Source organism: Salmo trutta, chromosome 3 (assembly GCF_901001165.1).
Source record: "Salmo trutta chromosome 3, fSalTru1.1, whole genome shotgun sequence".
Classification (NCBI taxonomy): domain Eukaryota; kingdom Metazoa; phylum Chordata; class Actinopteri; order Salmoniformes; family Salmonidae; genus Salmo; species Salmo trutta.
In genome coordinates, this window is record NC_042959.1 from 52,919,730 (window position 1) to 52,936,041 (window position 16,312).

Consider the following 16,312-nt stretch of genomic DNA (forward strand, 5'->3'; position numbering starts at 1 on the left):
GAGAAAGTGAGAGAGAGATGGGGGGGTGGAGGGAGGATCAACACACCAGAGTGCTTGGCAGCAAAGAGGGGATATTGGGGAGAGAGAGAGAAAGAATGACTGTCGTGCAGGTGCCACATCAGAAATGTGTGGCAACTTCAAGTACAAGCAGAACAAAAACCCCACACAAGGCAAATCCAGGTTGCTCAAACGATATCGCCTCCATTCTATATCATCACACTACGTGTTACTATATCTCCCTATTTGCTAGTGTTTCCCCTATATTTGTACTGTATACCTTTGGAATATGCCTTTGCATTTATCATGTTTACGTTTGAAGATTGTATATACAGTATTTGATTATAGGCAATTTGTTACGTTACCTTTTGTCATACTTGATTTACATGATAGTATGTAATAGAAATATATTAGGAGCCGCAACAGGGCTTTTGTTTTATAGTTAGATTTATATATTCACAATATATTATTATAGAATGATTTGACGATGTGGTTGCATAGTGCCTGTCTGGATTGTGCATCTGCAGAATGAGAAGTTTACCTGAATCTAGGGATCAGGTGATTGAAATGTATGACATGTATGATAACTATTCTGTAAGGTTTTCTTCCTCATCCACCAATTGCAAATTGAAGTCACGACAATGTTGTTTAGGCTTTCACACACAGAATTAGTGTAAAATACATTCCAAACAAATATCAAAACACTTCAAGATTACTGATCAAAATCTTTGATCAGATAGCCATGGAAAATGGCCGCTTGTTGAGCCAGATTTGACTGTCAATTTGTTGAGGGGTGCTTTACATTCTTTTAGGGAAGAGAAGTCAACAAATTATGGTATTATGTGCAGGTGAAACTATTTGTACTGTTTTCCATTTTCAGGTCATAGACAGAGGAGTCAGCTCCTATCTTCCAGGTTTACACTGAGGATGAGAGATAGCGTTAACTCTGGCCCACTTCAATGCTGATACCTAAGCCCTAGTCTGGACACTGTAGATCTGACAAGATTGGATAGATATGAGCAATATGGCTTATGTTTCATCCGGCCTATCAGAGGGAAAGGTGGAGCTTTCATCGTATTTCTCATATATCCGATCCTTTCAGATGTACCCAAGTGTCTAAGAGGTAAGGGCTATGGGTTTGTGTTTGATTTGGAACTGGGCCCCAGAGATCATAGTGGAACAGGAGGTTGTGTATAGAACTCTAGAATATCATAGTGCAAGGTTCAGAGTTTATATTTATACAGATCCTTTATTTCTGCCTTTTGTGGGATAAAACACAGATAAGAGTAAATGTGTGTGTTGTATCCCCAGAAGACAGATTGTGTTACAGGTGTAGTTACAGTAAATAACACAATAGGCAGTTATACTGTTATAATCATGTCAACAGAAACCATTTTCAGTCATTTTTTTAAAACCACAACAAGATGTCGCCCATTCCCCAGATTGAATGATGTGAAATATGCCATCTCTTACTTAAGCAATAAGGCCTGAGCGGGTGTGGTATATGGCAAATATACCATGGCTAAGGGCTGTTCTTAAGCACAACCAAATGCGGAGTGCCTGGATACAGACCATAGCCATTGTATATTGGCCATATACCACAAACCTGAGGTGCCTTATTGCTATTATAAACTTGCTAACAACGTAATTAGAACAGCAAACAAGTAATTTTGTGTCATACCTGTGGTATACGGTCTGATATACCACATCTTTCAGCCAATCAGCATTCAGGGCTCGAATGACCCGGTTTCTAATAGTGAATAGATGATTGCTCAGCCTGGTCTCATAGACTAGACGTAACATAGTAAATGTAAATCCGGAACACTCAAATTAGTATGATATGTTACATTTGGTATGGTTGGATAAGACAGAAGGTTACTTAAGGCAAAAAGGAAAGTAATGTGGTTGGTCAGAGTGGATGGGTAGGCATATAACGCAAATGACTAGCAACCCAAAGGTTGCGTGTTCGAATCTCATCACGGACTTTAGCATTTTAATTTATTTGCAACTTTGCAACTACTTGCTACTTTTCATCTACTTTGCACCTTCTTAGCATGTTAGCTAACCCATCCCCTAGCCCTAACCTTAACCCTTTAACTTAACTCCTCACCTTAACCCCTAGTGTAGTTAACATTAGCCACCTAGCTAACTTTAGCGTTAGTCACCTAGATAACGTTAGCCACAACAAGTTGGAATTCGTAACATATCATACGTTTTGCAAATTCGTAACATGTACAAATTGCAATTCCTAACATATAATATGAAATGGATAATGGACATCCACAAATTAATACATATCTAATTGGAGTGTCACAGATTTACATTTACTATGTTACGTCTACCCCTGAGGCCAGGTTGGATTGCTAAGGGTTTGACACATTTCTAAATGTCAGTGCAGGTCAAATGAACCTCCCAACTCAGTCCTTCCCATCCCAGTTTAGGATTTAGATCATTCTCAGTGAATTTGGCTGTAGTTGAATAGGAAGAGGTCTGTGGAACCATCAGTTCGATGGTAATGAATGTATCTGTATGTTTTCTATGGTAAAGTATGTCTATAGACCCGTCAAGTGTTCGTTACTGTAGGTTATAGATGGAACTATACAAAATTACTTCAAAGGACTGGGGTAAATCTGATTTTGAGTTGAGGAATAAGAAGCTAAGAGAGTCTCTATAGTCTTCTCTTTTTTTATTTGTAGTCAAGTCCAAGTTTGGTTTGATGTATTTTTGGACTTTTGGTCAAATTACGTTTATACATGTATAACCTAGGCTGATACAGCCAATGTAAAATGTAAAAAATTAAAATTTGCCCTTCACATCTTACCAATGTGCTTTGAGTGTTTTCTGTCCATTTCTTGTTTAACTTACAATATGTATATGCCTATTTGTATTTACAGTAGGCTAGCCAATAATAATATATGATGAATTGCACTTCAGAGAGTTATTTTCTGTTCTATTCCATTTTATTCTATTGGTATAGCAATAGACTCCACTCCCCATTCACATGTAAGTATTTTGTGATTAATCAATAGCCCTTCTGCCAGGCAAACCGACTGGCTAGTCCTTATTGCTCCATTGCCAAGAATCTCTTTGCCATGGCATGTCAAGAGCAGTTGATTCATTGCAGTGACATTTCAGATAGCCTACTGAATCTTAGAGGGCTATGGTGATGCATACTGCAGTAACTGTATGTTATTCTGTATAGATGGTGTCATTCTAATTAGCAGATCACTATTGGCCTTTACATAGGTCGTTAGGCCGAAATGTATATTCAGCATTAAAGCTTTGGATGTAATTATGTGTAATGCATGTACTTACTTACATTTCCCACTAGGAGGAGGTGTAAAGGAAAGATTAAAGTGCATTACTGTTCAGTCTCCAACTGCAGCTGCAAGAGTCTACCGCCAGGTGGTAGCCATAATCCAAGTTTGACACCGTACTGTGCAGGCAGGTGAAGCAACTGAGCCGATCAGGACGCCATGTTGGCTCTATGGACCACTATTGGATCCAAGAGGAAATCATCAGCTTCCAACTGCACACGTGATGCCATTCTTGAGCCTGATAATGTGTAGGTAGGCTCCATATCAATTTGTGCATGTGTACGTTGGACGAATACAATGCACATGTATAACTACTTTTAACTGTGTTCTTTTTAGGACAACAGCAACTTCAAATGTGTCGCTAAAAATGATCAATAGCCTTATCAATAATTTTGCCCGTTAATCTTTGTAATGGAACAAAAAAGTTCAGGAATAAAGATGAAACCATTTAGCTCTGAAGGTAGAGCCTACAGGCAAATAAAAAAATGTGGTTCGTTTTGACATTTGAGATGAGTTGGTGGAAGTCATTCTCGAAAACCATTTATTTAGCCTACCCCTTGAGAATATTTCCATTGACCATGTCACCAGACATAGGCCTACAGCCTAAAATAAGTTTATGACTTCCCAATAGTCTAGTTTATAGCCTACCACCAAAACGAGAGAATTATAGCGAACTGTAATGTAGGCTACCGCGTTATCGGCAGCAGCACCAATCGGTGTAGTGTGTTCGTGTGTGCGCACGTTTGCGTGTGACTGTGCGTGCGGTGGCGTACGCGTTTGATAGCGGTAGAAGGGGCCGTATTCAATAAGGCGATTTTAGCCATCATTGCTTCTTGAACTTCAAGGAGCAAACATGGAGCATACAATGCATAGATAGGCTATAGCTATAATGGAAAGCGCACACACGCGCGCACTCACTCACTCATCCGCCCCCTTTCTCTCTCTCTCTCTCTCTCTCTCTCTCGTGTTTTCCCCCACACCTCAATAACGGTGCGTGCGATATATTTGTGCATATATTTTTATTAACGTGGGTACATTTTCAATGGCTTTCGGTGGTCGTGGATTATAATTTCAATTTCTGAACAGCAGTGGAATATTGGCTACCATCGACTCCAATGGTGAATAGCGTATTCCTTATTTTCTGACTGGTGTGTGGTATTTTTGTTGCATGCCGAGAGACTGTCAAGACTCGAAGACCACGTTCAATGCCGTTGGAACATGTCCTATGTCCCCTTTCAAGGTAAGAGAACAATATTCGACTATTGCATCTCCCTCCCTCCACCTCATCTCTCTCTCTCTCTCTCTCTCTTTCTCTCTCTCTCCATCATACAATACAGAATTTAGCAAAGGGGTGCGTTAACGCGGCGTAGTGAAAACACAGGCAGGTACAGCAAGAGGTAGTGTCTTCGAGATAGCTGGTTTTTTTTATCACTGTGTGCCAGTCAATATGTCACTTTGCCTGTGCATGCTGAGTAGGATAGTCCATCGTGTTGCAATGTGCTGAGGTGTGCATGCCTGCTGGTATCACATTCTTGCAAGTCCATTTCCCTGTGTCTTTAGATCATGGTCACAGGTAGCCTACTGTATCTCCATGACACTGTAACTTTGCCCCTCTAGTATTGAGGCATATCTATTCAATGTGTGCAGTAAGGAGCCTGAAGGGGTACTTATTTGCTTGTTTTGGAGACTCAATATTTAATGAGTTTGTAGTGGAGGAAAATGGTCCATGAAAATGTATGTTCGAGTCAGTTCCCTTGGAGTTGTGACACCGCAACCATGACTAATGCTGTGTGAATGTGAGTGCAACGTGAGCCCCTTCAATCATTCAGCCTTCAAATACTTTGTTTGAGGTAATATATCTTGTTGATTGACTGTATGTGTAAAATGTTATGGTGACTTGAAAGTTTGGTGGGACTTTGAGAGATCCAAGGGTTGTATGGTACACTGAGTCCAGTCCCTATTACCAAATGATCTCTGTACAGCAACTGCAAATCTTGTGTGAGGAGAATGTATGTGTGTGTGACAGAGAGAGAGAGAGAGAGGGGAAAGATAGAGAGTGATAGAAAGAGGTAAAGGGAGAGAGAGAGTGATAGAGAGAGAGAGGGGGGTGAAGGAGAGAGAGCGAGAGACTTGAGGCTGCTGAGGTGTGATGCCTTGTAACACCGGGTACAGTAAGGACACTGCCGTACTGCTGTACTGGTTGTGCATTGACAAAGTTCAAACTCAACTCATGTTCAGCAGCCAATACATGAATGTCTTAAAGTTATCAGTCATTCAAAGAGAAGGGCCAGTTCAAACTCTGTAATATGATGCTTTTGGTCATCTTCTAACACATCACAAGCGGATATAGCCCAGCAGCCTCTTGTGTGAGCACAGCAATAGAAGTTGGTTGCATAATATTGGTGAGATGTTACGCTACTGTATGCGAGCCCACTCTTGAGAGATCACTGCCAGAAAAATGTGTGCACAGTAGTATTATACCTTCAAAACCCATGTCAATAGGAATGTACAGGCTATACTCTTTCCACTACAATAGATGGGACCTGTCACAGGTGTCGTAATGTAAAGACCAAGGCGCAGCGGGTTGCATGCTCATCATAATTAATTTATATGAAAAAACAAGAACACAAAGAACGACAGGAACAGTTTTGCAGGCTAACTAAAAGCAGTGCAAAAACAACTACCCACAAACAGACAGGTGAAAACAAGCTCCCTAAGTATGACTCTCAATCAGAAACAACGATGTACAGCTGTTCCTGATTGAGAGCCACACCCGGCCAAAAAAAGAAATACACAACATAGAAAACCTAGAATACCAAAACAAGAACATACACCAAAAATCCCAGAACACATAAATACAACACCCCTCTACATACACACAACCCTCGAACCACATAAAACAAATACCCCCTGCCACGTCCTGACCAAACTATAATAACAAATAACCCCTATTACTGGTCAGGACGTGACAGGACCGTTAACCTTTCAGATGTAACAGGTTTTCTGGGTAGAGGAGTCTGTGTTTGAATCTCAAGGTAATGTTATCAAAATGAAATCAGGTGATCAGTCCCATCTTTTTTTACTTATGGCTGACTGAACAGTAGTTCCCTGTAAGAACACTTGTTTTATCTCTCCTTGACGAACACCATGCCGGAATGCATCAGTTTTAAAGTTGTTAGACTGAAAATGCCATAGAAATAATATAGTATTTTGTGTTTTACGCCAATGTTTAAATGTAGGTGTCCCAATTCCATGCTTACTCAAAAGTCATTAGGCCTATGTGAGGCCGATCATATGGACATTTAATGTGAAGATAAGATACTGTAGGTCTCTCTCTCTCTCTCTCTCTCTCTCTCTCTGTCTGTCTCTCTCTCTGTCTCTCTCTCTCTCTCTCTCTCATGGTGCAGATGGACAGCATGGAGCACCAGCCAGCCACTGAGCCAACCCAGTCATGTCGATTTTACAGTAGTTTGATACAGCAGCTCCTGTCAAGCATGGGCATTCATTTTAAAGAGACAGTGCACCGCCAATGCACTGACTGCAGCACTCCTCTCGTGTGACATAAGGGGCTGTCTTACACCCCAATCGAGCTGTGCCAGGAACCATCATCTGTTAGGCTATTACTGTACTGTATGCTCGAGATCTACCGTGTTCGATGATCTGTCAGGGGAAAAGCTCATTCATTTTCCAATGGGTGTTGAGTACATTGGAGTTCTGTTTGCAGTGGATTGAAGTGTTATATAGAATGAATTCTAAAATGAGTAAATGATTCCACTCACTAGATACCATCTCGTCTGATGTCAATTCATTGTAGTGATTCTGGCATTTTGTGAGTTAAAGTGCCTGCTGTCCAAGTTTCGTGAAGTTGGGAATTCAGATGCCAACTTCCCTCGAGACGTGAAAAGTCAACATTCAAGAACGTCAAGCGTGACTATGCCTCAGCCTTTATCAGCGATGCTAACAGCTAGCGTATACATGAAAGCAAAGACAGTGTTGTTCGGTATCCTCAAGGAAATATCATATTCATAATTTTGGCCCACAGACGTGAAGTCAATCCAAGTTAAACTGCCCCTCATTTTCTTGTATCTGCATACTGTTTAGCATATTCATGGCACAGTGCAGCGAACGTATGAATAAGCACTGGAGGTGGCGTAGAGCAGTTTGATGGCAAGATTATTTACGCATATTAACATTTACTGGCAGATGCTTATTAAAGGTTTTTGGTTTTGTACTAGGTCAACCAACGACTTGCCTTTTATCATAAAAAGTGTTCATATTGCACCATGGACCATGATGCTATACGGCACAGCGAGATAGGGTCCAGATTGAAACATCTTCCAGGCCATAAAGTATCGTGCCTTGTGTTAGATATCCATGCTTAAGTGAAAGTGTCCACTGCAGCATGTGTCATTCAGCCAAAGCACAGTATAAAATGTACACGGTTTATTACAGGGTATCACAGTGCTCCAATGTCCTTGATGGTTTCTGAGTGTGACATGATAAAGTGTCCTCTGGGTAGTGTCAGCAAAAATGTTATTTTGAGGGCTGCCCCCCATAAGCCATGTTGTCTGGGGGGAAGGACATGTTTGTTGTGGTTGAAAGACCTGAAAATGATATTGTAATAATGCTAATAGCGGTAGTCCAAAAATGAAATCAGACAAACCGAATGTTTTTTGCTACTGTAGTTTGCTTGAGTACTGGGCGAGCTCCTTAATTATAATACACATTATAATTCACATTTCCTGGCTCAAATAAAGATCCTACATCTGTAGTCTATGGATATAGGGCCATGTCAGGGAACTCTCTCCCCCTTGAACAGTTCTAGTGCAGTGAGTTCAGGCATGCCGCTAAGCCTCAGTCCACGGCTCCACTCCCTCACTATCTCTCTGTTCCCCAGCAGTACTGATTGAACCTGGTGGTGAAAAGGCCCAGACATACCCCATCCGCTAAAAGCCTTACTGCTGATTCTGAGGAAATCTACATAAGGATCCCATCAGAAATGAGTAGCTAGGAGAAATGGTTGCTTAGTGCAGACCACACTATGGGAGTGGGCCCCACTTATTCAATTCCACCGCAAAGCCTGGAGCCCAATGACTCAATGAGTTTGTGTTTAAAGGATGCTCGTCTTTTGATTGATCCTGTCAGGATTCACTCATGGCAAAAGGTCAGGATGAGCTATCTCCTCTCCTAAGCCAATCAGAGGGCTGCCAATCCGGGATAATGGTTGGCTCACAGGCCTTCCAGACATTATGTCATTGGATTCCAGGGATTCTCATGATGCACAGGTTGTGCCTTCAGACCTGGAGATATTCAACAACTTACTGTACATATGTCATTATATTAGTAATAGAACAAATTATATTAGTCATGGAGTCAAAATGGAGCAGTTATTGGATGTTTGTAGGGATGATTGAATGTCATAAAAAGCTGATTATAACTAAAAACAGAAGGTTTCACTTGCAGATGTATCATTAAAAAATAACATTTAGTTGTTAAAGGTGTGATGTTAGTTTGTAATGTACAGGTAGGATCTTAATTTGATCAGCCTGTTGCAGGAGAACGTTCCTGCAATACAGGACATGTCAAGCCTGAAGTGTATTTGAGGTTTAAAAAGGCATTTGTAATTTCCACTTAGAAATCTCAGACTTGATTTTCCCTTACGAAAAATGCATCAACCCCTACAAAAATGTCCATGAACTATAATCCACATAACAATTCAAATTTCCAGCTGCTGCAAGATTATTTTCCTGCTGTAGCAAACTGGCTCAAATTAAGATCCTACATCTGTAAGATGAAAGATTACTTTTATGTTTTTGGTTTACACCCATACTGTCCATTAATATTGTTTATATGCAATTCAGTTATTGGCACAGTATAGGCTTTTTCAAACAACCCTTTCTGACCCTTTTCCGTCAAAGTATCTAAAATAAATGTCCTGGGATAGGTTTCGGGAGAGTCTGAATTCCACACCGTGTCATTTGAGATGCTGATAGCACAGCCTGTGATAAGTGCCCCCTAAAATAACAGATTATTAAAACACTACTGTGGTGCCTCAAGCAGGATTACAAATTGGAGATTTGGGATCACAAAGATAATGTTCACTGAAGCCTTGTACGTACCAGGGACCCAGAGTTACAATGAGAACCAAGAGGTATTGCTCTGTAGGGTAGTTAATCACTCACCTGTTGAGATGTTCAGTCCCAGACATTTCAAGTCTATTTTCAGTGTTATGTGTACATTTCACACTTTTTTGTAAGTCAAGTAACACTTGATGTGGGATGTCATAATGTATAGATTGCATACATATTATACGCAGTTGTAAGAATGACGCGGTGGTCAAATCAGGCCATGACAGTAGCAGACAACCTCACATTACTCATTGATATACTATAGAACTTGACATTTGAATGTTAGTTTGTTTTCTGATATGGCGCAAGGTTTAGGAGAGTTACAGTAGCCAGTCAGGACGTCAATAATGTGCTGACAGGACTTTACAGCCATCTTATTACAGTGTTATAAAGGCAGACGGCTAATTCAAATGTGCTCTCAAACCGTCAATACCATGCTAGCGATGGGCTAATTCGTCCCTCCTCTCTTGTGACGCTAATAGGTGGCTGATATATGCAGTGTGCACTTTTACTGAAGGTGGTGAGAAAAGAGGAGCGGATTTTCACGCGATGTACCTCTCATTCACAGATGTGCAGATACTGCAAAGAAGAATGGTGCATTTTAATTAGCTGTAATCAAATACACTGATATGCTGATACTCAACGACGGGGCCATTGGACCCTGACATTTCAGAGTAGTCTATTACCATTTTAAAGTTTCACTATTACACATTTAGGGTAGTGTCTCTACTTCAGAAAAAGATTAGTCATTTTACAAGGCTCACAAGAATGTGTGTGTGTGTGTGCCGTGCATGCTTTTGTGTGTGTGTGTGTGTGTGCGTGTTTGTGAGTGTGCTTGTGTACAGAGCACTTGTAGTGTATTTGAGGTAAAAAGGCTCCTGAAGTTTGTAATTTCCACTTTGAAATTTCAAACTTGATTTGCCCTTACGGAAAATGTATCAACCCATTCAATATTGTCTATTGATTATAATCCACATAATAATCCACATTTCCTGCTGTAGCAAACTGGCTCAAATTAAGATCCTACACATGTGCGTATGTGTGTTTGCGTGTGCGTGTGCGTGTGTGTGTGTGAGTGAGTCTGTGTGTGTTTTTATTTTAGTGATTAACTTCTACTCTGAAGATCTCATAAAGGTTAGCAGGCTCACTCTACATGCCTGTCGCTATATTTAGCATCTCATCTGCACCACATTTGAATCTTCACCACACAAAATATAAGTGCATTTCAACTGTATTTGCTGGCATTCATGCAATGTTTAAGTGATATGCCCTTTTGTTATTTCAAATAATGAATCATCTAAATTGGAGTGGATTGTTGAGAGAGACTGGAAATGCAATCCAATTTCTAGTGTTTTTTATGTAAGTTTTCTTTTCAGGAGGAAAGCTCCTGTCCTAGTGGTTTTCAGAGAGTCTATCTTGCAGTTGTTGCTCTTTTTGGCATTTGAATGTGGAGTTGAGTTGCTCTGTATGAGAGTGGAGATAATGGCAGAACATCCTGATCTCTTTGATCAGAGTCTAACTGGTAGAAATGGACTGCTGGGAGAGGAAGGTGTGAGACACCTATGACACACTTTTAATTGTAGCTTCTCGCTTCAATGCCATGTTTGAAATCTCCTTTCCTCCATGAAGATACTACACTGGAATTCACACTCACTTTAACCACAGAACTGGCTTCAAAGTGTCTCAGTTTGTTTGACCTAGCGAGTGGTGAGTGTTCATATTAGCTAGGGGTGAAAAGTTGACTGAGATTGTGTTGACCAAGCAAGCGGGATGTCAGAGCTGGATAACCCCTGGTTTGAGATGAAGAACATGACACACAGGGTTATATGGACTGAACAAAAATATAAACGCAATATGTAAAGTGTTGGTCCCGTGTTTCATGAGCTGAAATATACATTTTCATACGCACAAAAGCGTATGGAATTTCTCTATAATTGTGTGCACAAATTTGTTTACATCCCTGTTAGTGAGCATTTCTCCTTTGCCAAGATAATCCATCCACCTGACAGGTGTGGCATATCAAGAAACTGATTAAACAGCATGATCATTACACAGGTGCACCTTGTACTGGGGACAATAAAATGCCACTCTGAGATGTGCAGTTTTGCCACACAACACAATGCCACAGATATCAAGTTTTGAGAGAGCGTGCAATTGGCATGCTGACTGCAGGAATGTCCACTAGAGCTGTTACCAGAGAATTGTATGTTAATTTCTCTACCATAAGCCGCCTCCAACGTCATTTTAGAGAATTTGGCAGTATGTCTGGATGAGGCAAACGGCTGCATGAGGCAAATGGTGGTACTGGTTATCTTATCCACGCCCCTTAGGTATCTGTGACAAGAGATGCATATCTGTATTCCCAGTTATGTGAATTCCGTAGATTAGGGACCAATACATTTTTTTCAATTGATTGTTGCATGTTGCGTTTATATTTTTGTTCAGTACAGGTTCCTTTCTAGGTTAAAGTATACTGCTCAAAAAAATAAAGGGAACACTTAAACAACACATCCTAGATCTGAATGAAAGAAATAATCCTATTAAATACTTTTTTCTTTACATAGTTGAATGTGCTGACAACAAAATCACACAAAAATAATCAATGGAAATCCAATTTATCAACCCATGGAGGTCTGGATTTGGAGTCACACTCAAAATTAAAGTGGAAAACCACACTACAGGCTGATCCAACTTTGATGTAATGTCCTTAAAACAAGTCAAAATGAGGCTCAGTAGTGTGTGTGGCCTTCACGTGCCTGTATGACCTCCCTACAACGCCTGGGCATGCTCCTGATGAGGTGGCGGATGGTCTCCTGAGGGATCTCCTCCCAGACCTGGACTAAAGCATCCGCCAACTCCTGGACAGTCTGTGGTGCAACGTGGCGTTGGTGGATGGAGCGAGACATGATGTCCCAGATGTGCTCAATTGGATTCAGGTCTGGGGAACGGGCGGGCCAGTCCATAGCATCAATGCCTTCCTCTTGCAGGAACTGCTGACACACTCCAGCCACATGAGGTCTAGCATTGTCTTGCATTAGGAGGAACCCAGGGCCAACCGCACCAGCATATGGTCTCACAAGGGGTCTGAGGATCTCATCTCGGTACCTAATGGCAGTCAGGCTACCTCTGGCGACCACATGGAGGGCTGTGCGGCCCCCCAAAGAAATGCCACACCATGACTGACCCACCGCCAAACCGGTCATGCTGGAGGATGTTGCAGGCAGCAGAACGTTCTCCACGGCGTCTCCAGACTCTGTCACGTCTGTCACGTGCTCAGTGTGAACCTGCTTTCATCTGTGAAGAGCACAGGGCGCCAGTGGCGAATTTGCCAATCTTGGTGTTCTCTGGCAAATGCCAAACGTCCTGCACGGTGTTGGGCTGTAAGCACAACCCCCACCTGTGGATGTCGGGCCCTCATACCACCCTCATGGAGTCTGTTTCTGACCGTTTGAGCAGACACATGCATATTTGTGGCCTACTGGAGGTCATTTTGCAGGGCTCTGGCAGTGCTTCTCCTGCTCCTCCTTGCACAAAGGCGGCGGTAGCGGTCCTGCTGCTGGGTTGTTGCCCTCCTACGGCCTCCTCCACGTCTCCTGATGTACTGGCCTGTCTCTTGGTAGCGCCTCCATGCTCTGGACACTACGCTGACAGACACAGCAAACCTTCTTGCCACAGCTCGCATTGATGTGCCATCCTGGATGAGCTGCACTACCTGAGCCACTTGTGTGGGTTGTAGACTCCGTCTCATGCTACCACTAGAGTGAAAGCACTGCCAGCATTCAAAAGTGACCAAAACATCAGCCAGGAAGCATAGGAACTGAGAAGTGGTCTGTGGTCCCCACCTGCACCACTCCTTTATTGGGGGTGTCTTGCTAATTGCCTATAATTTCCATCTGTTGTCTATTCCATTTGCACAACAGCATGTGAAATTTATTGTCAATCAGTGTTGCTTCCTAAGTGGACAGTTTGATTTCACAGAAGTGTGATTGACTTGGAGTTACATTGTGTTGTTTAAGTGTTCCCTTTATTTTTTTTGAGCAGTGTATAATGGCCTTACCATCATTCCACACTGCCATTGACTATACACAGTCGCTTTCCACTGACATGTGGGGCTGAACTTCAGAAAACCGATTCAGTCGCTGTCCACTTCAGTGGTGCTGAATGCAGAGGTAGAGTATCACTGCTCTACAACAGCTTTGCTGTCAAAACCAGTTTTGTTTATTTGGTTCTACAGTTGACCTTTTTCACATGAGAGAGTAAAAAAGACACACAACTATATATTTGTGCAACTTGATCAGAAGGAAGATACAGTTAAATTACACTTATTTTGTAGACCTCGGGCATACATGGGGCACAAGGGACTTTAACAACAATAAAAAAATATTGTATTTACCTGATTGAAGTTGCAGTAATGGTGACCAGATACATATCTAAATTATGTTTTTGGGGGAATATACAAATGAGATCAGTTATCCAAGTCACTAAAGTTTTTTGAATGGAAAATAATGTTAGTTGTTGAATGAAACAGAGGGAGACTACTTTACTGAGCAAAAAGTGATTTATTTGGCATGCATTTGATCGCTACAGATACACAAGTTAATCTTGTCTGCTCAAGTCCCCTTTCTTGTCCTTTCAGCTCAGTAGCTTCTGTACGGCTACTGTCACCCAGACAGCAAATGTCACCACATGACCACCGATACCTTGATGACATAGGAAGTTGTATAACCGTTTGTGTTGATTGAATCAAATCAGATCGCTCAGTCAGGGGAAGGGGTTGTGTAAGGTAATTGGGGTGATGATGATGTCATTGCTCCCTCTGAATGTAGGAGCATTTGAACATGTGGAGAAAGATGAGGAGAATACTCAAAAATAGGAAAAGCTGACTTACATAATGAATGAAGGTATTGCAGTATTTATAACTGAAACAGACAGTGGTCTTGGACGCCCAAGTACAATTTTACTGTATTTGTTTTAGTGCAACAAGGGATGAGATAACATGCGGTAACATGCACAGGCAAGTCTAAGAGGGTCTGGGACTCAGTTAGGGTTTGTCTTACTATCTCATCCCTTACACTTCTCATTTAAAACCTAATTCAAAGTAATGATATTAATAAATAGAATCTGGCAGTACGGGCTGCTCTGTTAGCCTGCTGCAGGTAGATACTGTTGAGATTAGGACGTTTGTTTGCCATGAAGGAATATGTCCATTCATGTTAATGTGTTAGCGTGTGCACTGTAGAAAACCCTGAGGTGAGCTCTGTGCAGTTGCTTAATTCAGGGGGTTTCAAACTAGGGTCCGCAGAGGTGCTGCAGGGGGTCTGCGATTTTTAAAAATATATTTTTTGGTGAAAATCATTTTGGGGATTTTTTAATGTGAAAAATAATAATTTTGTGAATTTTTGCTAGCTGCAACACAATACCATCGTGTGTACCAATTTTATGTTTCTGTGTCCAGTCTGAAAAAGTTCAATGACTGGAAGTCTATAGGAACAGTTAGCATGCTAGCTGGACTCTGGGAAAGTATATAAAAGGCTTCGTTGCCAAAATCTCAAACTATCCCTTTAATATGGAGGAAATTACAGTTATTGGAGCTAATTACAGGAGTTTTTTTGTGTAGAAAATTTATTGGATATTTATTGGATAGAAAAACAGTTTCAGTGTCAACTTAAATGACCAAAACCAGATAAGCATGCAGAAAAGATATTGAACTATATACACTGAGTGTACAAAACATTAGGAACACTTTCCTAATATTGAATTGCACCCCCTTTGCCCTCAGAACAGCCTCAATTCGTCGGGGCATGGACTCTACAAGGTGTCGAAAGCGTTCCACAGGGATGCTGGCCCATGTTGGCTCCAATGCTTCCCACAGTTGTGTCAAGTTGACTGGATGTCCTTTGGGTGGTGGACCATTGTTGATACACACGGGAAAACCGGTGAGCCTGGCACCTACTACCATACCCCGTTCAAAGGCACTTAAATCTTTTGTCTTGCCCATTCAACCTCTGAATGGCCCACATACACAATCCATTTCTTAATTGTCTCAAGGCTTAAAAATCTTTCTTAAAAATCATGAACTTCACGCAGTACCAGAACATTTCAGCCAAAATCCTGATTGCCTCTGCCAGGAGGCTGAAACTTTGCCGCAATTGGATATTCCAGCAAGTGGATCTTACAGCAAGACAATAACCCCAAGCACACATCAAAATCAACAAAGAACTTGTTAATTGACCACAAAATCAACATTTTGCAATGGCCATCTCAGTCTCCGGACATGACCCCCATTGAAAACCTGTGGTTTTAATTGTAAAGGGCAGTCCATAAGCGCAGACGAAGGATATCAAGGATCTGGAAAGATTCTGTATGGAGGAATGGTCTAAAATCCCTCCCAATGTGTTCGCCAATCTCATAAATCATTTTTGAAAAAGGCATTGCGTTGTCCTCGCAAGGTGAGGTATTGAACGGTATAGAAAACAGGGGTGTTGATAATTTGACCCCTACCTTTTTTGAGATTGTTTTTTATTACTTGTTAAACAAAATATTTCTCGGAACAACTGTATTAGTATAAAACAATATAATTTCCCTTTTCAGTATTTGAGTTATTTATTTTATACAGTCATTTTTGGTCATCTTTATCAAGGGTGTATTCCTACTCAGACATCATTGCGTTGATCTGTAAAAATCAAGGAGGCAAAACGGTGCCAATACCCCAGATACCTCTGATCCAAGACACCTCCGGCTTTTTCTCAATCAGAAGGTTCTTTCATAATTCCACCCAGGGCAACAGAGGGCCTCCCAGTCAGACTCCCCGTCACTCCTCTGTCTGTCAGACGAGATGACTTAAGCTGTGTAGGAGCTTGAGAGATTGCC

The 16,312-nt window shown here is 41.4% G+C and overlaps 1 protein-coding gene across 11 annotated transcripts in view; it reads left to right on the plus strand.

The window, feature by feature from the left end:
• Positions 1-4,301: 4,301 nt before the first annotated feature.
• Positions 4,302-16,312, plus strand: part of LOC115178333 (ras/Rap GTPase-activating protein SynGAP-like) — a 109,674-nt gene continuing 97,663 nt past the window's right edge. For all 11 annotated transcript variants that reach the window (XM_029739520.1, XM_029739550.1, XM_029739512.1 and 8 more), the window contains exon 1: positions 4,302-4,554. In XM_029739520.1, coding sequence (XP_029595380.1) covers positions 4,533-4,554 — 22 coding nt within the window. In that variant the 5' untranslated portion in view covers positions 4,302-4,532. The remainder of the gene's footprint in view (positions 4,555-16,312) is intronic.